Source organism: Girardinichthys multiradiatus, chromosome 7 (genome assembly GCF_021462225.1).
Source record: "Girardinichthys multiradiatus isolate DD_20200921_A chromosome 7, DD_fGirMul_XY1, whole genome shotgun sequence".
Lineage (NCBI taxonomy): Eukaryota > Metazoa > Chordata > Actinopteri > Cyprinodontiformes > Goodeidae > Girardinichthys > Girardinichthys multiradiatus.
The window spans coordinates 6,882,962-6,908,585 of NC_061800.1; the positions used below are offsets into that span (position 1 = coordinate 6,882,962).

The 25,624-nt window shown below is 40.2% G+C and overlaps 1 protein-coding gene across 2 annotated transcripts in view; it reads left to right on the forward strand.

Moving 5' to 3' along the window:
- vwa8 (von Willebrand factor A domain containing 8) overlaps nucleotides 1-25,624 on the forward strand; it is a 135,555-nt gene that overhangs the window by 95,042 nt on the left and 14,889 nt on the right. For both annotated transcript variants that reach the window (XM_047370333.1, XM_047370334.1), the window contains exons 38-39: nucleotides 10,440-10,548; nucleotides 14,612-14,768. In XM_047370333.1, the coding sequence (XP_047226289.1) occupies nucleotides 10,440-10,548; nucleotides 14,612-14,768 (266 nt within the window). The remainder of the gene's footprint in view (nucleotides 1-10,439; nucleotides 10,549-14,611; nucleotides 14,769-25,624) is intronic.

The window sequence follows — 25,624 nt, forward strand, 5'->3', positions numbered from 1 at the left end:
GGGTACACAGACACAACCCATCACCCCAGGGCAGCCATACGCCCCCCACAGAGTGAACCACAAGGGCAGCAGCCCCCAGACCAATGAGACACAGGTATCCCTTTCCTACTAACGCGATTTGGAGCCCATTCCAGTTCCCGAACATTTTTGCGAACCAGTTACGTGTGTTTTCAACAACGTAAAGACGTTCCAGAGAGCAAACTGGTTCATCTTGGGCACCTCAGAATACTTGGTTCTTCTGTGCGAAGCATAACGTCACCCGTGGCCGGGTTGAGGCTGCAGACCATAAAAGCAATAAGTATGGCGACGAAGACGAAGAATGTACCGTATAAACTTTATTTTTGCAAAAAATACACTAAACACGCATTGTATAACTACTGGTTTCCTTTACACTTGGGGATGCTGAACATATACATATGAAAACATTGTACATAACATTGTACATATAGAACGAGAGTTCCTTCGGTGGAAAAACGTTAAGAGTGAGACATAGGGCACCGAGCCCCCAAGACCCTGCCCCACTGCAATCTCCTGCTGCACAATCCAAGCTTGGGACTCAATCGTCCAAGCAGCCCAGGGCCTGCACCAACCACCAGCAGCAAATCTGCACAGCACCAAGCAAGGGAGAACCCCCAGAGCCCCTAACACGTAGGGCAAGCACCAGTCCACCGCAGCAGCTGGACCTCACAAGACAAAGGTAGAGTTGCCCAACCCTCCTGGATGTGGCCCGAGTACCCACACAAACAACACCACTCTAATAGTGTTTTTCCACTGAAGGAACTCTCGTTGTTGAACTGGTTCAGTTTGCGTGCCTTCGAACACCTTGTTTGGTGTTTTGTTGAGGACCAGTGTGCGTTTCCACCAGCGTGGGGAAAGGGTGGTAGCGATACAGCACAGCTTGCTAAGCTGCGTGCAGTGTTCCTTTTAATGCAGAAAGAGAGCATCCATATCCGTATAAGAACAATGGTATGTACAATATTTGCATATGTTCATAATTCTCAAGTGTAAAGGAAACCAGTAGTTATATAATGGTGTTTAATGTGTTTTTGCAGCCATATAAATAATGTTTATATGGTATGTTCTTTGTCTTCGCCGCTGTATTTGTTGCTTCTGTTGCTTGCTGCTTTGATACGGCCACGGGTGACGGAACGGTCCGCACAGAAGTACCTATTATGCAGTGCCTAAGTTGAACCAGTTTGCTCTTTGGAACCTTTTTTTCAGTGGTGGAACCAGTTTGAAAACATGTTCAGAAACTGGAACGGGCTCCAAACCGCATTGTTGGTAAAGGGGTATTGGGGGGGCTGACATGTTTCGCCAGAGAATGGTGTAGGAGCAAATGAAAGCCACATCGTACCCCCAGGGCTCAGCCTGTCTCCTCCCATAGTGTTTGCGTGTGTGTCTATCATAATGTGAAATGTTGCAATGAATGCATATGTGTATGTATAAAGTTCACTAAAATTGTTGTGGCTGGGGTGTGTAAGATCCCACTGCTTGCTCACAGCAGAGTCTCCTGCACCCCAACCCTAAAGCCCTTAGTGTCTCTAGTGTAGTAAAATTGAAGTGCAGGATGGGGACAAGACATGTTCTCAAAATCTGACACATTTGAAGATCTTTTCCAAGTTACAGTGGGCAAATATTACCAAGTCAAGATGTGGGATGCCAACAGACTCCAACCAAACAGGACTGAATGCTGACACTGAAAGGAATGGTGCTTCAGCACTGTATTGGGTTAAACATTTGCAAACAAATGCAGCCTGGTTATTACAACTTTTTATTTTTTAAATATTTATCCATTTGAAGGGTGTTTGTTTTTTGTGAAGTTGTTCAGGATATCTTGTCCCAATAAAAGCAGAAAAGGTTTGGAAATATTTGACCATGTTAGCAATTGCTATGTCTCAATATTCTGGAATGGGTTTGTAGACTTTTCAGAGGCATTGTAGTTTCTTGATGTAAATCAATAAAGATAATAGTGTTTCAAGATGATTGCAAAGTAAAACTGTTCAGTCTCTATCAGATAATCTTTTGTTTCTAAACAACCATCTCTTTACGTTAGAAGCTGATCAAGAGCAACTATCCTGCTTTTAGGATCTGCACATTAGCATTCCAATGTTACACATCAACTCTCGCCACCCTAAAGTGTTTGTACTTGAGTGGCTTATGAGTCTGAGTGGAACATTAAAGTGACCGTGTCTGCTCTAAAACTACATGTTTTAAAGTGTCACTCTTCTTTATTTTAACCCAAGTGTGAAGTATTCATCACCTTCTTTCTTTGACAAGACCAGAATGGAATCCATTACCAGCTTCATGAACAGTCATGTGTTAGTCTGTCACCAGCTAGACAATTTGATCTATGTAAAGCATGAGGATAAGTGTGGATTACTGGAAAAATATGGTGTTGAGGAAATCCTGTTTCCTCTCTGATTGATGGATTTTATGGATGGAGGGATTTCAGGATTTGGCCTGTGGTTGACCTGACGATGGTGGTTCTGTTATTCGCATGGAGAGGGGAGGGGCATACTTGAGAGGTTTATTGAGTGACCACAGTCACCTTCCCAAAGACTTGCTCAGTATATGTGAACCAAGAGCAGCTATTTCCCAGCATGGAACAGACATGAATATAGCAAAGCTCTGGAAGCTCTTGCTACACAGAAACTCTTACTGCTTGAAACACCAATATCATTTTAGAGACCCAGCTCGTCCTCTTCTGGTCCTTTTTAAGAGCTCCTAGTCAAAGTTCTTCTTATAGAGCCCCAAAGTCAAGAGCCAAACTAACCTGACCCTATATAAAAAAAGGCAATCCCTCTGAACCAAAAAACTGGTTTTGATACTCTTGGTGCCAACAAGTGTTTGTAGTAACTTCCAGTGAGTCTTTTACATCACTGGAGGAACGTGGGCCCACTCTACTTTGCAGAATTATTTTTAATTCAGTTACACTGGAAGGTTATTGAGCATGAATCACATGTTTATGGTCTTGCCACTGTTTCTCAACTGGATTTAAATCCAGACTTTGACTAGGCCACTCCAGAAACGTCATTTTTATTTTGAGCCATTCAGAGATGGATTTGCTGATGTGCTTCAGATCATTGTCTGGCTCCCTAACTCAAGTGCTTGAATGTAAGGTCATAAAGTGATGGTTGGACATTCTCCCTCTGAATTTTCTGGTAGAGAGCAGAAATCATGGTTCCATCAATTACAGCAAGTCATCCAAGTCCTTTATCACCAAACCATCATTCTAACACCACCATATTGGACTGTTAGTATAATAGTCTTAATTTGAAATGCAGTAGTATTTTTGTGCTATTGGTAATGGGAAACCCAGCTTCTATAAAGTTCTGAGTTTGTCTCATTAGTCCACCGAATATTTCCCTAAAAGTCTTTAGCTTCATTGAGATGTTTTTAGACAAATGTTATATGGGCCTTTATGCTATTTTGGCTTGGGAGGGCTTTTTGCCTTAGAACCCTCCCATGGATACCATTTTTGCCCAGTCTCTTCCTGATTGTTAAACCCCATACAGACATTAACTGAGGCAAGTGGGGCCTGCAGTGCTTTATCCTTTAGCCTGCATGTTGTCCTGGGTCCTGTTCTAACCTCCTGGATGAGTTGTCAATGTGTTATTGGATCAACTTTGGTTGGCTGGCCTCTCCTGGAAAGGTTCACTATTGTTCCATGTTTGCTCTATTTGCAGTTTATGGTTCCCACTATAGTTTGCTGGAGTCCCTTTTCCAGGCTGAAACATTGTTCATATATAACTTTATTTATTATTTGTTCTTCAATATCTTCAGATGGGGGTATGTGTTGCTTTTTAGATCGTTTAGCCTACTTCATGTTGTCAGGCAGGTTCCATTTTAGTGATTTATTGATTCACCAGGTTAGACAATAATTATTGTGTGAAAATAAACTTAGATTTCCAGAAAATGTGGTCAATGACAGTTAATTCATCATCTGCTAAGCAATGACAATTACTTTCCAAAATCAGGATACTTGTTTTATAAAAAAAAAATGAATGGAATATACTATTTAAAATACAGTAATTTTCTTTTAAATCAAACTAATGTTTTCCAAAAACTGATAGATTTAGTCATACAATTTAACATAAATCTGCAAGAAAGCCTTTGTTTCAATGCCTCTCTTTTTACAGGGCCAGATTGTTGGTTCTCATCTTGTCCTTCTAATCTGAGATTATGTGTATTAGACTGACTCTCCTAATCTAAGTTAATTATAGAGATCCCTGCTGATACAGCAGCATCAAGTTGGAGCTCTGAGCTGCTCTGAGCTTCAGTCTGAGGTGTGAACAGTGGGTCAGCAGAGAGATAGGTGGGCTCCTCCAGTTGAACTGCTACACTGTCTAGATAAGTCTCCTCACACATGAATGTCAATTAAAACGTAGATGATATCTTGCAGAGAAACACCCAAGTTGCTGCCAGATCCATCCACATTTTTAGGGCACCTCTGTCCCATAAAGATTCGTTCAGTTTGTAACAATGCAGCTGAACCACAGGTGACACATTGAACTACCAATCTCCTTGTTATATCCTCAGGGATGCAAGATTCTGACTGACTGCCTTGGTTCAGAGTTGAAGCCAGAATGCTGACTTTGGCTCTGATGAAGAAATAAAAGTCAGTTTTTTGTGTCACACATCCGGGTCCTTGAAGCCACAGATTATTCAAACACAGATTTACCGATTCACGGATGTCATTCTGTGTCCAAATTCAGGGGCTGCATCCTTTGAAGGTTGCATTTGTTGGCCAATTACGTCATGGTGAGGCGACGAAGGCTTTCCAACTTCGAAGCCTCCACCAAATGTGGCCGACAAATGCGTTCTTCCTTTCCCCAGATTTGAGGGATGCGTCCAATGTATCTTTCGTGACCCCTATCCCATGATTCATTGCAGGTCGAAGTAGATTGTTCAAGCGGAAGTAGCAAAGACCAAAGGAGAGAGAAAAGCTGTGAATAAAATATGATATTGTGCATTCTGTGAAACAAACTGAACTTTTACAATGTTTTTAGACAAGAATGTAGTTGTATAAACCTGAAATATCTGTTCGGTTTATCAAGATATCGCTTAATTGCACAAGTATTGCTACAGGTAGCATAAGTGTTACTGTTTGACCATCATTTGTTTACATGACGCTTCTTGTAGACGCTCATTTGACTTGGTGATTGACATCCGCCAAGCTCATGTATGCTGCTGCTCCAGCTCAACATGCCGTAAAGTAAGTTTAACCTGATGTGAAACGTAAATCGATGAATCTGTGTTTGATTATTCTGTGGCTATCTGCACCGATGTGTGACACAAAAAACTGAATTTTGGAACTGAAAGTGAAAGTAGTCAAACTAAGTTTTTAATACAATGAAATACATTTTAAAAGCAAATTAATTCAGATTCAAACCATTAAATTCAGTTTCAGTTTAGTGGAATTCATTTTCAAACCAATGCAATTAATTTCAAATTACACAAATACAAATTTAGGCTGAGCAATTCAAATTCAGTTTCTGATGGCACACGTTTCTCCCCATATAGGCCAAAAAATGTATAGTTAACCTCTAAGTGGGTCTACTCCTTTCCTCTCCAACGCTCTACTGCAGAGAGAGACAGAGTCTGCTGTGTTTTTCCTGCCCAGACCTCAGAACTCACAGATACAAGTTCCTTTAGTTCTGCTTTCACTGTATGGTCGGTTGCAAATCATTGGGGGACGTTGATGGCTCCCACATACTAATTTGAAGGTGCTTTTAAGAGTAATTGTGTGAGCTCGTAAAAGTAAAATGCTCAATTATTTTTTGCTCAGTAAATTTAGTTTAGAAGCCATGTGGTTTAATTCTTGGATTTGCGGGGGTGGTTTCAAGGATTTCTGAGATATGGGACAAAGCATATTTTAAACTTTTTTTTTTTTATGCAGACTATGTTGGTTGGAATTGTATGTGTCTGAAAAGAAATGTCTAAACTATTAAACCATGTAGAGGAACAGGTTCCAAACAGAAAGACTATTAAATAAAATAAAAATGTTTCACTATAGTGCCCTGCGAGGGACTGGTGAACTGTCCAGGGTGTACCCTGCCTCTCGCCCGTAGACTGCTGGAGATAGGCATCAGCTCCCTTGTGACCCACTGTGGAATAAGCGGTATAGAAGATGAATGAATAAATGAATGAATGTTTCACTTTAGAACTTATTTTGTGTCAACTCTGTCAGACACTCTAAAACCAAAATAATTTTATGTTTTTCAGTCCAACATGAATCTAAAGTAAATAGAAACTTCTGTTGTGATTTCACACTTTTCTGAATACCCAGATTTCTAAATGTATGCATTTTCAGTATTTGTTTTTAATTTTACAGTTATAAAAACAACTTACTTGGATCATTAATGCATAAGAAGATGTGCAACATATGTGGCCTGATCTTCAAAGATTCCAAATAGCGGGTGCTAATTTGCTTGTACTATAAATAAATTGCACGTGCAATAAGTGATTTTCAAAGATTGTGCATGCAATGGGTAACAGATGCATAACAGGCATAGACCGCCCTATTTAAATGAGGAAATTGCATGTCCTACTGGCTGGAACAAGAGGAAAAGCAAACAGATCCTCTGCTGTGTTGCTAGAAATATGCAGGGATATATACGCTGCATCATTATACATGATCCAGTTTCTGATATTTTCCTTCTGTTCCGTTCGGCCCTTGCTTTTCTGGACTGTTACAGTTCGGTAACTTTTGTTGTGCTACTCACAGCAGGTTTGTCATCTGCCCTGACGAGATTATTTCTCTTATCTTGATCGACATAACTTGCAACAAATTGACCAATCAATATTAACAATATAAAAGACAAAGATGTCTGTTAATTAATTTGTCTCCCTTGATCTTTCTTTTCAGAGACTTACTGGGTTCTGTTGTTTTTTGAGAATATATGTTTTGAAGAGTTCGGAGTTTATCATAAACAGCCATACTATTTAAGCCTGAATTTAATATTAGCAACGTAAAAATAGATTATTGTAGGAGTTGGCAATCTGTATGTTATAGCTTTGCTAATTTCAAAACATAGCATCACATAACTGGCCTGCAAAAAAGTTAAATTGAACATTTATGTATGTAAAATAAATTATTTTTTAATGATTTTACTGAATTCCTTTTGTTTGTTTTGCCAATATTTTAATGATATTCAACGTGTTTGTTTAAATTGTTTTTTGGTGACACAAAATAATTTTTTAATGTGCGCATTTTGCCATGATCAGGTTTGTGTGCGTTCAGCAGATGATCACTGGCAGCGAAGTTTCGCTGGAATGATGTTGAATGAAGTGTTACAAGGAGTTTTACCATAGGAGAAATATCATGGCTTCTGTTTGTGATTGGCTACAAATCAGAGCTTAGATAACCCTACATAAAATCTTCTATTCTCATCAATTTTTTATATTTTTATTTTTGCAAACCCAAATCTGTTGGCACATGGTACAGAAGATTCTCTCTCCATGTCATCTGTCATTTTATCTATATCTACTTCTGGGCAAAGTGACAGCAAACAGTTTTGCTTCCCAGTTAGCACCAGCATTTCAAATATGCTAAATCCGCATGCAAAAATTGCGCCCACAAACCGTTTCAGGCTTTGAAAATCACATTGCGGGTGACATTCGCATATCCTTCCATGAATTTGCGCGTTTGGATCATTATCATGTTTTGCATATTCATGAAGGCAAATACGCTAAAAAGTTTGCGATGCAGTTCCGCTGATTTTGCACATGTAATCCGTTTAGCAACTCGTTTGTAGATCAGCTTTGCTGACGCATAGAGGTCTACGTGCGGTTTTGTACACTAAAACCTTTTGAAGATCAGGCTCATGGTCATTTATGAAATAATCAACAAAAACTGAAAAAAGATTTGGTTTATTTTTCAAAAACCACCAAAAACATATGTCTGATGGTGTTGACGAAAAACCTAAATTGCGCTGTTTCAAATGATTTAAAAACGTCTATTCCCCTTCTCCTCATCGTCCTCTACTTATTTGTCTTCCTCTCCTCCATGTCCTTTATATCCATCTCATTTAGTCTTCCTCCTCCTCCTTGTGAATGTGGGTTCACTGGTACATCTACACTAGCTGACTGGAAATATTAATGAAAAGGATCACACAGATAACAATTCATTTCTGTGCCAGTTATTTATTTGCTTGGTCCTAATCATAATTTTCCTTTTTAAAATTTCACATGACATGTGTTTGTGTGAGGTGGGGGATTGTCAGAGTATGTGTGTGTGTAGGTGTGGGTTACAGTAAAAAAAATTGGTTATATCTGAACTGGAGACATTTTTCCTGCTACGATTAGGTTTAACTTTTGTTGTTGGACTGTGGTGATGCAGAAATTTCACTTTCACATATTAGCGTATCCACAGCAATGGTCTTGGCTAGCCACCAGTGGTCATCATACACTATTACTAGCCAATCTCCATTATTACGGCTGGTAACAGCAGTTACCCTTATAGTACCCCAAGGACCTTTCTGAGGCTCCTCATCCAACTCTCCTCTTCCATTTTTGTTCCCCATCTTTCAAAGGTAATTTCTTCCTTGCTCTTCATGCATCATTCTGCTGTTGCTCTGGGCAGCCATGTAAACAGATGGTTGCCGTACTAAAGGATAGGCAAACAAACATCTTGCTGCAAAAGCAAGGAAGTTATCTGTGGTGGATCTTGCATTTACGCTTGATGAGAAACCAGTGGGCCTCGGTGCTGTTTTCTGATAAACGTCGATCCCTGATAAGTACAAATGATTGCCGCCAATGATGTTGGAGACAAGGAGAGTGCTATGCATCACCCACTGTTGTCACCAGACAAGTCTTTGGTGGTGTTACAGTGTGAGCAGGTGTTTCTAGTCAATACAGAACTGCCCTACACTTTGTGAATGGTACAGCGACCAGCCCGTATTACCTAAATAACAGCTTTAATCCAGTCATTGTGTCCCTGCATGAACAACATAGGCCACATTTAATCTTCATGGACAACCATGCTCCACCTCATCTATATTGCATCATTAGGAAATGGTTGCTGGAGACAGTGGTACCTGGAATGGAGTGACCTGCACTTTCTCCAGTCCCATAGAAATCCCATGGGATGAGCTGAGTCATGTATTTGACTTGATGCACTTTATTTACCTATCTATTTTTGTAAAATCTAAAAGGTACAGTGTGTAGTTTTTTTGTTTTTTTTGTGATATTAGAGAAACTCCTTAATAGTTACATAAAGGAGTGTTCCTCTATAGTGGCTGCCAATCAGTGTAACATTCTGTTTCATTTATATACAGTGCCAAAATCTACATTTTGGCACTTAAATTTAATACATAATTAAATTATAGGAATGCTGAAGAAATTACACCATAGAAAGCAGGTAAATTACACCTGTCCGTTCAAGTCAGAGGTGTAGCAGATGAAGTACAAGGTTCAACAATATAATTCATGTTACAGAAATATTTGTATGCATAAATACATCCCTGGAATAACTTTTTAATTGTTTTTTTTATGTTCACAAAGAATATTATATTTGCATACTTAGGGATTATAGGTGAATTTGCCTACTCCGTCAGTTTACACGCCAACTCCGTCAGGCAGAGAATCTGACGAAGTTGAGGTCTGACCGAGTTAACAAAAAGCCAAGTATTTTCCCGCCAATACATGGACTCCACACGTTAACTAGCTGTTCTTTCTTCACTTGCTAGCTGCCATGATAATCTTAATAAAATACCTAAAATTGGTCCACAAATGTTAAAATAAAATCCTCAAAACCAGGAATTGGTGTTGATGTTTTCCAGCTGTGACTGTGGAAGTATCAACATTGTTTGTCTAAAATATCAAAAAATTTTAAACTTTCCAGAGCCTGCATAGTTGTGTTACATTCAGCACAACCAGAAGGAAGAAAGGGGGTTCTCCTGGATATAGCTGACCACGCTATTTCCTAAATTAGTGAAGATTTTGAAAAATCTGGAAGAGTTGACAAAAATTGAGGACAAACCATTGACACACAGATTTTTAGGTAAAATACTTTATGTATTGTTTTATGTATTTTTATTTACTAGAAAAAAGTCTAGTATTAGTTTGCTCATTTACAGTTTTTTTTTGGTGGGTCAGTATTGTGACCTCTTGCTGAGGACAGGTTTAATAACAGGACCTCCTTGTTACAGACCATATACTGAAACAAATTCATCCTAAAAGAGTTGAAAAGGTTTGCCAAACAAATTGTTTTAGTGTGCAGTGTTACTCTAGATGTAGATGTAGGGTATGTAGATGGTGATCAATGTCTTGATTTTTAATTTTAAAAAAATTAGGTTTTCTCAGTAGGACATGTTTTCTCATCATTTAGCTCATCATTTAGCAATTTACGGATTCTCAAGAATCCGTAAATTGCTAAATGATGAGCTTAACTTTAAAAATACTTTGAGTCGGAGAAAAATATAATTCCTTGTTTTCAGATCACAATCCAGAGGGACAGCGGATTGGATGTTTCTGCACCCAAACACGGCAAGATAGACCCCGGCAATGCTCCTCATGTCGGGGGTAACCAGTGGGCAGGAGGCACAGGTAACAAGTCTTTCTAACTATACCTCCAACATGTACACATGTCATCCTACTGCCAATGTTTTATACAACCTCGTGATGACAGTTTACCTATACGTCACGTATAGGTAAACTGGTCTAAAAGGAGCTTGTTGTATCAGTGCAGTGGTGGCTCTAGTCTGAACACTGATCTCCCCCTGGTAAACTTCTAAAGGGGTTTGATGTTCATTGTGCTTCTGCAAGAAGTGGCTGTCAGAAAATACAGAGCCATGAAAAAGTACTGGCCTACTTTCAGATTTCTTCTGCTTTTGCTTTTTTCTAACCCTTAAATGTTTTAGATCATCAAACTAATTTTATATCAGACAAAGATAAGCTGAGTAATAACAAAAAGCCGTTTTCAAATGAACATTTCATTTATTAAGGGAAAAAAGCTCTCCAAACAAACCTGGTACCGAAAGTGATTGCCGTCTTTTGGCAAATGATGAATTAACTGTGAATGACCACAATTTCTAAAAAGCTGTTTGATTTCATCTCATATTACTATCTGTAAAATGAGGTGGGGTGGGGTGGACTATTTGTAAAATCAAAAGAATCACTGAATAAGAACCTGCCTGAGGTGAAAAAATTGAAACAAATGAAAACAATTTTGACATCAATCAGTCTGGAAAGGTTACAAAGCAATTTCCAAGGTTTTGGGACTTCATTGAACCACAGTGAAAACCACTATCTATAAATAGAGAAAACGTTGGGGGGATAGTGGGGAACCTTCCCAGGAAAGGTCAGCCTACCAAAATTACTCCAAGAGTGCATTACCAAGTCATCTAGAAGGTCACAACAGGACCCAGAACAACATGTAAAGCTCTGTAGTCCTTGCTTGCCTCAGTCAAGGTCCGAGGTTATAAGTAACGAGACAACAAGAACAACAAGAAAGAGAGACTAGGCAAAAATGGCATCCATGGGAGAGTTCTTGGACCAAAACCATGGCCGAGCAAAAACAACATAATGGCCCGTCTCATATTTGCCAAGAAGCATCTTGATGATCTTTAAAACTTTTGGGAAAATATCCTATTAAATAAATAGAGTAAATACTAGTTATTACTCAAAATCTGGACCTAAATCTGATGGATATTCTGTAGCAGGGTCTTAAATTTGCTGTTTATGTTCAAAAATCCTTCAGCGTAACTGAAATAAAACAAAGAAGAGTGAGACAAAATTCCTTCACAGTGGTGTAAAAGTCTCATTTCCGGTTCTAACAAACATTGTTGATGATGTGAAACAAGAAAGTGTGAACAGAAAGACATAATAGAACAAATCCGGTTGAGGAGAAACACTTTTTCATAGCACTGTATGTTAATAAAAACAAACGTTTTACTGATTAAACTAATTTGGGCATGAATGTGTCAACAAGAAAATAAACTGTCAAGTTGCTGTTGACAGATCAAACAAACAACTAGCTTGCCATTTTTCAAGACAGGCCTATATGTTTTTCTTTTTCAGTGGAAACTTTAACCTTTTTGGTTTGTTGAATACAGCATTTTCTGTGTTGTTCAGGGAGTGTGTCTACAAATGACGCTCATGACGCTCCCATGCCAGAAGGGAAATGTAGTCTCTCCAGCAAATACTTTTAAATCAGATGACAATAGTTCTGCAATGAGCTTCACTCAGATGGATGTACCTTACTGTGTCCGTAAGGCAGAGCCTGACCATTCTACAGAGAACACTCATTCCAGTAACTTTTATGTTTCATTTTGTTCTTTCAGTCATGATCCATATTTCAAGATGACTCAGTAAAGGGAGACCTTTGACTTTCTGTTCAGCTGACGGACAGGAATTTTTTGCAATCATTACTTCACACAAGGTCCTGTTCAATCCATCTCTCTCCTGTTCCATCCTACCACCACTCATGAACAAAGCAACAAGATACTTGAACACAACCTGAGGCAGAAACTTACCTCAGACCCACAGGGAGCCTCACCTCACTTTTATAGATGAAAACCATGGAATTACAGGTCCTTCTCAAAATATTAGCATATTGTGATAAAGTTCATTATTTTCCATAATGTCATGATGAAAATTTAACATTCATATATTTTAGATTCATTGCACACTAACTGAAATATTTCAGGTCTTTTATTGTCTTAATACGGATGATTTTGGCATACAGCTCATGAAAACCCAAAATTCCTATCTCACAAAATTAGCATATTTCATCCAACCAATAAAAGAAAAGTGTTTTTAATACAAAAAACGTCAACCTTCAAATAATCATGTACAGTTATGCACTCAATACTTGGTCGGGAATCCTTTGGCAGAAATGACTGCTTCAATGCGGCGTGGCATGGAGGCAATCAGCCTGTGGCACTGCTGAGGTCTTATGGAGGCCCAGGATGCTTCGATAGCGGCCTTTAGCTCATCCAGAGTGTTGGGTCTTGAGTCTCTCAACGTTCTCTTCACAATATCCCACAGATTCTCTATGGGGTTCAGGTCTGGAGAGTTGGCAGGCCAATTGAGCACAGTGATACCATGGTCAGTAAACCATTTACCAGTGGTTTTGGCACTGTGAGCAGGTGCCAGGTCGTGCTGAAAAATGAAATCTTCATCTCCATAAAGCTTTTCAGCAGATGGAAGCATGAAGTGCTCCAAAATATCCTGATAGCTAGCTGCATTGACCCTGCCCTTGATAAAACACAGTGGACCAACACCAGCAGCTGACACGGCACCCCAGACCATCACTGACAGTGGATACTTGACACTGGACTTCTGGCATTTTGGCATTTCCTTCTCCCCAGTCTTCCTCCAGACTCTGGCACCTTGATTTCTGAATGACATGCAGAATTTGCTTTCATCCGAAAAAAGTACTTTGGACCACTGAGCAACAGTCCATTGCTGCTTCTCTGTAGGCCAGGTCTGGGGAATGCGGCACCTGTAGCCCATTTCCTGCACACGCCTGTGCACGGTGGCTCTGGATGTTTCTACTCCAGACTCAGTCCACTGCTTCCGCAGGTCCCCCAAGGTCTGGAATCGGCCCTTCTCCACAATCTTCCTCAGGGTCCGGTCACCTCTTCTCGTTGTGCACCGTTTTCTGCCACACTTTTTCCTTCCCACAGACTTCCCACTGAGGTGCCTTGATACAGCACTCTGGGAACAGCCTATTCGTTCAGAAATTTCTTTCTGTGTCTTACCCTCTTGCTTGATGGTGTCAATAGTGGCCTTCTGGACAGCAGTCAGGTCGTCAGTCTTACCCATGATTGGGGTTTTGAATAATGAACCAGGCTGGGAGTTTTAAAGGCCTCAGGAATCTTTTGCAGGTGTTTAGAGTTAACTCGTTGATTCAGATGATTAGGTTCATAGCTCGTTTAGAGACCCTTTTAATGATATGCTAATTTTGTGAGATAGGAATTTTGGGTTTTCATGAGCTGTATGCCAAAATCATCTGTATTAAGACAATAAAAGACCTGAAATATGTCAATTAGTGTGCAATGAATCTAAAATATATGAATGTTAAATTTTCATCATGACATTATGGAAAATAATGAACTTTATCACAATATGCTAATATTTTGAGAAGGACCAGTATATGCCTTAGAGAAGCTAAAGAGGCCATCAGAACCACATAATCTGCAAAAATCTTAAAAAGATCCTGAAGCTTCCAGACCCTCTTCTCTCTAATGCCTTGTCACCGAAGAGGCCAAATTGCTTGGGGGGACCTAATGACACAGCCCCCTAGATCATGAGATACTCAAACCCAAGGTAATGATTCTGTGGAGAGGTCTCCCAGACTCATAACATTTTAAATTTTAGTGGCCTTCCTTGTTCCTAAGTTTAAACAAGACATCCAGTTATATTTTTACATTTGTTGGGGTTAGTTATGTTTATTTTTAGTGAATATTTGAATCGCTGGACAACCACAAAGATTTCCAGTAAAGTGCATTCTTGTGCCCTGGCTGTTTTAAGTTAGTGACTGTTGTTTTTAGTATCTATAAATATCATTTTTCATTTAAAAAACTGGTCATGTGTGTAAAAATGAGCAGTAAAACAAACTGTATGCAATACAAAATTCCTCCCTGAACATGGGATTTTTCCTAAGGTGGCAGAGACACTGCAGGACTGGGAGGCAAAGGCGGGCCTTATCGCTTAGATGCTGGACACAAGGTCTACCAGATCTCCCAGGCTGAGAAGGACGCAGTTCCAGAGGAGGTCCGCAGAGCAGCCCGTGAGATGGCTGAAAAGGCCTTCAAGGAAAAGTAGGATACATATTATTTTCATGTATTTCAGACATATATAAGGTTTTTTCCCATTTTGCTTCTATCTTTTATTTGATATAGTTTCTTACAAGTCTCCATACCCTTTCTGAAATTGTTTCACATTTTGGCACGATACAACCACAAACCTCAGTGTATTTTGTTGGCATTGACCAACACAAAATAGTGCATAAAGTGGAAAAGATTATATATGGTTTTCAAAGCATTTTACAAATAACACTATAGAAACTGTGACATGTCTTTGTAATCTTTTATTACATTTTTCTTTGCAAAGTTGCTCAAACTCCTTTACATTGGAGTGGAATCGTATGTGCACAACAATTTTCAAATTTTGCCACAGATTCTCAGTTTTAGTTTGGTCTGGACAAATGAACATGCTTTGATCTAAACCCTTCCACTGTAGCTCTGACTGTATATTTAGGGTTGTTGACCTGCTGGTCAAGGTAAACCTCTGCCCTAGTCTCTAGTGTTCTGCAGCCTCTGTTGCTGTATTTTGTTGCGCCGCCATGTAGACTCCAGACCTCATGGCGGTGCACAAGTATGCAGTGGCATGGTGGTCTCTGTGTTTTTGTTTGTTTCTGTGTTTGTTTAATGTTTGCTGTTTGGCATAACCAAGGCTCACTTGCAATATGAGGGAGCTGAACTCCTCATTAGAGGAATTGATGTTGGTGATATATTACTTCCAAAGCAACCAACTTTAATATTTTACCGGAGATCCTGCATGGGAAGAATGCTGGAGCCTCCTTTCTTATCTGCATCTGAAGCGCATCTACCTGCGCAAACAACAGAAATGGGGCAAGAGGTGCTGCATGCGGCCTATGCTAAACGCTAACCCACACGACCAGCATTGCTAAGCCTTTTTTGTTCAATTGCAGGTAACTCTCAATTAGATCGCGGAAATAGGCTGAGATTATTCTCTGACAAGACCTACAGCAGCGTGATGGTATTCACAGAGACTTGATTGAATAACAGCAGCTCTGACAGGGCTGTAGGGCTAGCCAGCCACACTGTTTATCAGGACTGCATGCTGCGGTAAGGGGCGTTAAATATGTGTGTGTATACATAAGTGTTAATTGGGGTACAGCTTTAGCTGTCATCGGCACCTACTGCTCACCAAAGTATCTGGCAGTAAAATGCTGGCCGTTTTACGTACCCAGGAAGTTTTCTGCTGTCCTCATTACAGCGGTCTATAACACCCTCCCCCATGCCAGTACCAAGCTAGCCCGGGAGGAGCTATTCACAATGCTGTAAATAGCTAGCAAAATGCTAATCCAGGAAGAGTAGTGATTGTGGAACAAGACTTCAACCATGTTGATCTCTAGAGGGCCCTGCCAAAACTAAATAAAAACATACATTTATCTGCAAGAGACAGTAACATTTTTGACCAAGTGTACACAAATTATCAGTAGAGCCTACAAAGCTGCACCAGCTTCACACCTTGATCTGTCATATCACATGATGCCATCCTACAGACCAGTAATATGCAGTTGATCCACTGTAAAGTAGAAAATCTGACCCGGAGGGTAACACCACTACTGTTCTAGATGACATAACATTCTGTGCAGAGACTGTACTACCCACCGATACCTCAAGGGTGTTTCCGAATCAGAACCCTTGGTTCAATGGAAATGTACAATCACCGCTCAGGGATACGGATACTGCCTATAGGTCTTAAACTGAGCAGGACTACAAAACTGCCTAGAAGAACTTAGTGAAGGGGATTAGAGAAGCCAAGGGCCAGTATAGGCAGCCAGTAGAGGGACTCTTGGCAAACAAGGACTCCCGTAGCATGTGGAGAGGAATCAAATCCCTAACTGACTATAAAACCAAAACCACACAGATTAGTTGCGACGGGAAACTTCCTGTCACCCTGAACCACTTCTTTGCTCGCTTTGATAAGCATCAGGGAAGAACCCTGCACATTGAACAAACCCAGCCTGAAGAGGAGCCATCACTCTCCCTAAAGCAGTGCCACATGAGATCCATTAAAGAAAATTAATACCACCAAAGCAGCTGGACCAGATGGGGTGACAGTTCGTCTGCTAAAGGCTTCAGCGGACCAACTAGCTGGGGTGTTCATGAACAACTTGAATCTCTCTTTACTGCTAGCCATAGTTCTCACCTGCCTCAAATTCACCACCATTTTTCCTGTGCCAAAAAAGTTTGCTTTTACTACTCTCAATGACTATCGCCCAGTTGCTTTCATCCCCATGATTACGAAGTGTTTTGAGAGGATGGTGTTAGCACACATAAAGGACAGCATTCCAGCAGACATGGACACACCACATGGCTGTGTGCTTAGTATAGCCCTCCTCACCCAGAACTGTGATGCCATCCACTCCACCAACACTGTGGGTAAATTTGCAGATGACACCACAGTGGTAAATCTCATTACTGACAATAATGAGACCTTGTATGGGTAGGATGTCCAACATTTGGTGAAGTAGTGTGCAGGCAATAACCTGGTCCCCAACCCCACCAAAACAAAAGAGGTCATCAAAGACTTTAGGAGGAGCAAGATAGCTTCAGGGTGCTCTCCCCTTTACATCAGTGGTGAGGATGTAGAGAGAGTAGACTCTTTCAGATTCCTTGGCACATACATCAGGAAGCATCTGACATTGTCACATTACACAACTGACTTGGTAAGAAGGACCCAGCAGAGAAGTTATACCTGAGGAAGCTGAAGCGGACAGTTGCTTTAAAGCCTTTATTGAAGTAACACAGAGAGCATGCTCTGTCACAGCTGCACAGTTTGGTCCAGAAGCTGCACAGCAGAGGACAGGAAAGATCTGTTCTGTGTGATGAAGGCTACACAGAAGATTGTAGGAACTGAGCTCCAAAATTTGGACTCTGTGTATGCCTAACGCAAAGGAGAGCACAGTCCGTCTGGATGGACAGCAGTCATCCAGGACATTCCCTCTTCATTCTCTCATTGCCACCTAGGGTACCAAACTGTTCAGGTGTGGACTAACAGGCTGAAGAACAGCTTATTTCACAGGGCTGTAGCCTGCATCCTCCTGCTGCCCCCGCTCCCTCACCGACCCCGTGTTATGAAGGCTGTGCAGAAAGATTGTGGGAACTGATCTCCTGACTTGGTTTTATTGCATATTGAACATGTGTGATGTTATCTGTGTTGGGTCATCCTGTGTGTTTTTTTATATTTTTGGTGCTGGTCGTAGCAATACAATGACAAATAAACATCCTTATGTCCTCATGCATTTAGCGTCATCCATCTGGACATCAACTCTGATTAGCTTCCATATCCCCACTAAAGAAAAACATCCCCACAGCATGATGCTGCCACCAGTTGTCCTCCACACATGACGTTTTGCATTCAAGCCAAAACACTTATTTTTGGTCTCGTCTGATCAGAAACATGGCTTGTGCCAAACTGACAATGAGTCTTTTTATTGCTTTTTTTTTTCTAGTCACATTTCCATTAATTTGTAGAGTGGATGACTAATACTCTTAAAAGATTCTTCTACCTGAGCTGTAGATCTGTGCAGCTCCTCCAGAGTTACCGTGGGCCTGTTGGCTGCTTGTTTGATCAAAGCTGTCCTTGCCCAACCTAACAATTTAGATGGACGGCCATGTCTGAGTAGGTTGCCTGTTGTGTCCTCTTTCTAACTTGAGATGGTGGATTGAACAGAGCTCTGGGAGATGTTCAGTGCTTGAGATTTTGTTTTATTGCCTAATCCTTATTTTTCTTTATAACATTCCCCCTGTTGAGCTTTACAATGTTGTTTTTCACAAATGTTTTTATTTAGGGGTATCAGAGTAAATACATACAGGTCCTTCTCAAAACATTAGCATATTGTGATAAAGTTCATTATTTTCCATAATGTCATGATGAAAATTTAACATTCATATATTTTAGATTCATTGCACACTAACTGAAATATTTCAGATCTTTTATTGTCTTAATATGGATGATTTTGGCATACAGCTCATGAAAACCAAAAATTCCTATCTCACAAAATTAGCATATTTCATCCGACCAATAAAAGAAAAGTGTTTTTAATACAAAAAACGTCAACCTTCAAATAATCATGTACAGTTATGCACTCAATACTTGGTTGGGAATCCTTTTGCAGAAATGACTGCTTCAATGCGGTGTGGCATGGAGGCAATCAGCCTTCAGCTCATCCAGAGTGTTGGGTCTTGAGTCTCTCAACGTTCTCTTCACAATATCCCACAGATTCTCTATGGGGTTCAGGTCAGGAGAGTTGGCAGGCCAATTGAGCACAGTGATACCATGGTCAGTAAACCATTTACCAGTGGTTTTGGCACTGTGAGCAGGTGCCAGGTCGTGCTGAAAAATGAAATCTTCATCTCCATAAAGCTTTTCAGCAGATGGAAGCATGAAGTGCTCCAAAATCTCCTGATAGCTAGCTGCATTGACCCTGCCCTTGATAAAACACAGTGGACCAACACCAGCAGCTGACACGGCACCCCGGACCATCACTGACTGTGGGTACTTGACACTGGACTTCTGGCATTTTAGCATTTCCTTCTCCCCAGTCTTCCTCCAGACTCTGGCACCTTGATTTCCGAATGACATGCAGAATTTGCTTTCATCCGAAAAAAGTACTTTGGACCACTGAGCAACAGTCCAGTGCTGCTTCTCTGTAGCCCAGGTCTGGGGAATGTGGCACCTGTAGCCCATTTCCTGCACACGCCTGTGCACGATGGCTCTGGATGTTTCTACTCCAGACTCAGTCCACTGCTTCCGCAGGTCCCCCAAGGTCTGGAATCGGCCCTTCTCCACAATCTTCCTCAGGGTCCGGTCACCTCTTCTCGTTGTGCAGCGTTTTCTGCCACACTTTTTCCTTCCCACAGACTTCCCACTGAGGTGCCTTGATACAGCACTCTGGGAACAGCCTATTCGTTCAGAAATGTCTTTCTGTGTCTTACCTTCTTGCTTGAGGGTGTCAATAGTGGCCTTCTGGACAGCAGTCAGGTCGGCAGTCTTACCCATGATTGGGGTTTTGAGTGATGAACCAGGCTCGGAGTTTTAAAGGCCTCAGGAATCTTTTGCAGGTGTTTAGAGTTAACTCGTTGATTCAGATGATTAGGTTCATAGCTCGTTTAGAGACCCTTTTAATGATATGCTAATTTTGAGATAGGAAATTTGGGTTTTCATGAGCTGTATGCCAAAATCATCCGTATTAAGACAATAAAAGACCTGAAATATTTCAGTTAGTGTGCAATGAATCTAAAATATATGAATGTTAAATTTTCATCATGACATTATGGAAAATAACGAACTTTATCACAATATGCAAATGTTTTGAGAAGGACCTGTATGCATGCCACAATTTTCAGAATTTTATTTGTAAAACCAATTGAAAGCCATGCATTATTTTCCTTCCACTTCACATTTAAGCCCAACTTTGTGTTTGTGTGTGACATCAAATCCTGACAAAAGCAGATTAATGTTTGTGATTTTAACATTCAAAAATGTGTAAAGCTCATGAGGTGTGAATACTTTCACAGGGCACTATAAACAATGACATGGTTGAATTGGTGCTGTGTGGGTTTATACACTATAGGTTTGATTTCAGTAACAGAACCTGGTAAGGGCCATCTGTGCACATTAAAACCTTTGATCTGACAGAGGGTGGATACTTTGACCGTAGCTAATGGGGTTAGCACTGCTGGTGGAAAGCCTTGTTGAGCTGTTCAGATGTTTGGGATGGATTTTTTTTTTTCCACATTGAAAACTTCCCACATGTTAAGTGGAAGAAATGTCTAATATGGAACAGGTGTTTGTGTGCGGTGGTTGTGAGAAGAGATGTTCCAGGTATAATGGCCCACCGTGGGTCAACAGGGACAGGCTGCACCGCCTCAGCTGGATGGCTGAACTTTATAATGATGAATCCCACTGGGGATGATGTGTGCGAGCCCACAGTTTAGAGCAGAGGGTTGAGAGGGCACCCTTTTCACCAGCTGAACCATGAAGGCCGTCTCTGTTCATTCTCGCTTCAAACAGAACCCCCTCCCTCCCTGTTTTCCTGCCTGGCCCTCCAAACACACTGGCTGCTTTCACATGAACAGGACAACCTCTCCACCTTTTTTTTCTCATCTTTTTATCTCTTCTTGTCTTGCCTCTGTCACTAACCTCATTTTTCCAAATTCCTCCCCCTCTTCATTTACTGCCTGTCTATCATCTTGTGCTAACATGCTGATTCTGATATCACTAAATTTGAATGTTCCCAAACAGAACAAGTTAAATAAAGGGCTTCTTTTCTTCCCTGTCAATCAGTTACTGGAAGGTTATTTTTTTCTTTTATCTTTCTTGATGTATCACAGTCTTTTTTATTTAGCTTCATTTTTCTCTCTTTTTTATTGATCAAACTGCAAGGGATCCAGAAGGTTTTGGGTATGTGAGACACAGAAAATGATTAGTTTTACTCGGCAGTGTCTGAGATTTGCTAAAGTCTGATCGGATTTCTAATTTCAGTTTGTTCAAAACAAAGGGGTTAGAAGTTCAAAATAAAAAAACAAAGCATCTTTGTTGTAATAGGTTCATCCTTCCTGTTATCGGAAAGTCTCTCTCTCTCTCTCTAGCTAACTATGAATCTTCTCACAGTAACAACTTTAACACAGAGTTACCTGGTAGGGGTTAGAAGGATGCGTGGAGTGATCAGAAAAAAAATTTTCTTTTTTTTCTTGACCTCTGGCCACCGCTCAAGAAGAAAACTTGCAGGAGCGATTATTTTTGTGTTGTCCTGTTTCTGACACTTGGGCGATCTGTGTCCTGTAGCCTTGTTGTTGTTCCTGTTTTTTTTTTTTTCTTTTTTACAAGTTTCTCCCAGAATTGCATGCGATTTGTATGTTCTCTCCATGCATGTGTGTTGGATCTCTCTGGGTACTGGAGGTTTATACTAAATAATTATTTCTCTTTATTTCACTTATACTGCATTACAAAGGCTTCAATGGAAATAAGACTATTAACTGCAAACCCTACAGTTTGAATTTGAAATAATGTAGTTCTATCTTAGTTCTTAGGTTTCATATCTTATGTTGTTATATGGTACTGAAGTACCAGCCTTTACAGAAAGGAATTAAGAGTAAATGCATGGCACAGAACAAAGTGGTTAGGATGTTGCTGTTACACACCAGTTTTTGAGATTTGTGTCCTAAATTTGATATCTGTTGCTTTTATTTCCTTGTTTCTGTGAAAATATAATCTGGTTCTACCAAGGGAGGTTTATTATTAATAAATGTGATAGTTGGATGAGATTTCTAAAATAGCTTTTCTTTCTGATGCTATTTTCAGATGTTATTTTTTTTGTTTGTCCTCAACATTTTAAAAGTAGATACCACGTTACATTTACTAATGATAAGTAATGAGGTCTAGTTGTCCTATTCCTCCCTGTTAATTGTGTGCATTATGCCTTGATATCCATGGGTCAGGGTCACCAGGGGAGCTGGTGTCTATCTCCAGCAATCATTGGGCGAGAGGCGGGGGACACCCTGGAGAGGTCCCCAGTCCATCACAGGGGAACAAAGAGACACACTGGAGAAACAAGCATGCACACACCCACTCACACCTAAGGAAAATTTAGAGAAACCAATTAACATAACATGTTTTTGGAATGTGGGAGAAGGCAGAAGTACCCAGAAAGATCTGATGCATGGGTGGGGAGAACATCAAACCCCATGCAGAAAGTTCCACCCAGTCTGGGTTTGGAACCCGGAACCTTCTTGCTACAAGGCAACAGTGCTACCAATTGGGCCACCTTGCAAATCCCTGTATTCTTTTATGCTATAGCGTTTTGAATATGATAATTCAGTTTTTTATTGGCTAAGTTTATTCAGCACCATTGTACTTTCACGATTCTTCAAAAAAGAAGACAAAACAATCCTAAGTCTTTCAGACTTTCCACCAGGGAACATTTAGTTTTGTACTTCCCTCACCACATACTGACTTTTTTTAGATCTTTTTCATCACTGAAGTGACTTCATTGTTATTCAGGACAGATTATCATTGGGTTTACTTATGTATGTTTTCTAATCCATTAAGAAAGGGCTTTAAAGAACGTCTCTTCCCTGTCTGCTTAACTTGGTAGTTCAATGCTTCCAACTCCGAAGAGATTTATGAATCTCCAAAACATTTTTCTAATTGAGCTGAGAAAAAGATATTCAACACATCACTTATCTTGTGTTTTCCAATCTAAACCGTTGTGTTCTCTTTACTCAGATTTCCCAATCCGCACAGCAAGCCTAAACCACATAAAGGATTTGATTGTTGTGTCACATTTTACGTATACTGTGTAGTTCTCTCCTGAATGATTTAGTAAGACTGAGGACTGCTGCAGGAACTCTAGCACCCTCTTCCTTTCACTCGATAGTTGCAACAACCAGTCGATGATAACAAACAGTAAGCCACAAATTATGGTGGTTTAAATGGGTGGCAGCACAACACTACCTTTTGAGTTTCATTATTTTAACCAAACTGATTTGTTTTCAGGAGTAGTTAAGTCATATTTCCTAATTATTCGAGCTAAATTTCATTTTATATACAGTATATACAGTTGAGGACCATAGTGAGCTCGCTTAATGGATCTCATTTGGTATTCCAACAATGGTAGTTATAAATAAAGATGTAAATTCACAAAGATTCACAAAACTACTCACTTTGAATGGGCAGCCACTACTCATTGGAAGCACACTAATGTATGTCACTGTTACGCAGAAAGGTAACCCCCAGAGCAAAATGCGGCTGAGTATTTTTGTGATATGCGGTGTTGTTTATTTGCTAGACATGTCATTTGGAGTTCTGGCCAAAGATTCAAAGTTGATTTCAAAAGGCCATTACACCCATTACACCCAGAAGGAGTCTCTGAAATATTATTAATATACCTATTAATCTGAACTTGTAAATGCAATCTCTTGAGCACGTTATGTGTTAAGCCTGGATTCTAATCATCTTAGTAATATTTTTATGATTTTTAGATTTTCTTTAAAAGTCAGCATAGCACAGCACCCTTTACTCTCTGCTTTAGTTAATCTAAAAAAAAAAAAAAAATGCAGTTAGAGGATAGCAGGCCCTTTTTTGCAGAAATGCAAAATATTGCTTTCAAATTCAAACGTGTTCCAAGGGTTTTTGTCAAACGTTTCATGCAGTATGACAACAAAGTAGTGCTAACCTAACGTATTTCAAGACAACCATATTTAGCAATATGTCTGTCTTTTATTAGACTAAGTCTGACCCCAAAAAATGTACTTTAAGCCTTGTGTTTCTCTAATTAAATGTTTCATAATGTGTAAAACAGAAACAAAAAAAACCCTGAAATCTGGCGTTCTTGTGGCCGTTCCCTCTTGGGAGACGAGGCGTGTCTCGTTGACTGTGTTTGTCCAGTGTGTTTAGCTGTAGGGAGTGTCAGCCTAAGCCAGTGTTTTTGTGGTAGTTGTGTGTGAAATGTCAGTGTGCCTCCACCTCACTGCGAAAACACAGAGGCCCTCTCACTGCCTTTCGTCTGCTCCCGTGCTCTCAGCTGTTTGCGTCGCGGTTCAGGAATTTAAAGGAAATAGCTGCTGCGACTGGCCAAGATCGTCTGCTCTCCACATCACTACCATGCATCCTCAGACACACGCAGGAATGTGTGGAGGAAGTGCCTCTGGTACATGCTGTGCAGAGACGATGGGGTGTGAATGCTGAGGAGCAGACAAAGAATCTGTGTGCATATCAGGAAGAATTGGACACCTGAAGCACAGCTGATTACTGTGAATGCATGTCATGTTTGGAAAAAGAATTGAAACATTTTCATATTTTGCCATGTTACAATCAAGTGTGGCATGAATCTTTATTCAACCCTCTTTCACCTACTAATCATAAATAAAGTAATTGCAATTAACTGTCTTCAGAGGTCACCTAATTAGTAAACAGAGTTCACCTATGTGTAACTGAATCTCAATATAAAACCAGCTATGAATGTCCCAGAGGTTAGTTAGAGAACGTTATCAAAAAAACAGTGTCATGAAGACCAAGGAACAGTGCAGACAGGTCAGGGAGAACATTGTGGAGGAGTTTAAAGCAGAGTTAGGTTCTAAAACAATATCCCAAGATTTAAACATCTCACAAATGAAAACCTATCATGACATGGATCCACTTTAACCTGTCAGGCTTGGCAAGAAGAGCATTAATCAGAGAAGCAGCCAGGAGGCACATGGAACCTGGTTGGAGGAGCAGCAGAGATCCACAGCTCAGGTGGGAGAATTTGTCAACAATACAACTATTAATCATGCTTTTTTGAATAGAGGCAAGAATAGAGCCGCTGTTACAAGAACATCATAAAAAGTCCAGTTTAAAGTTTTCCAACTTGGAAGAAGGTGCGCTAGTCAGATGAGACAAAATTTTGTTTATTGGTCCACATGCTATCTCCATGTGTGAAGGAAAACTAAAACATCATGTTGTGGGGATTGGTTTATTTAAAGGAACATTTTTGTCAGAGTTGATGAAAAGATGAATGGAGCTAAATAAAATGCAATCGTTGAAGAATACAGCCTGCACTTTAATGAAATAGTTTACATCAAATCTTATTGCCATGACAGAGCAGCCCAGTCAATGTCCAGACCTAAATCCCATTGGAAATCCCAACAACTAAAAAGGGATGTTCCGTGATGATCTCCATCCAAGCTGACTGAGCTTGAGCCATTGTACAAAAAGGAATAGGCGCATGTGCAAAGCTGGTGGAAACATACCCTAAAACACTTGCTGCTGTAATCGCATGAAAAAGGTCGTTCTGCAGTGTAGGGGGGGCTGAAAACAAATTCACACCACAGATATGTATTTGTAAAACATTTTGAAAACCATGTGTTATTTCAGCACT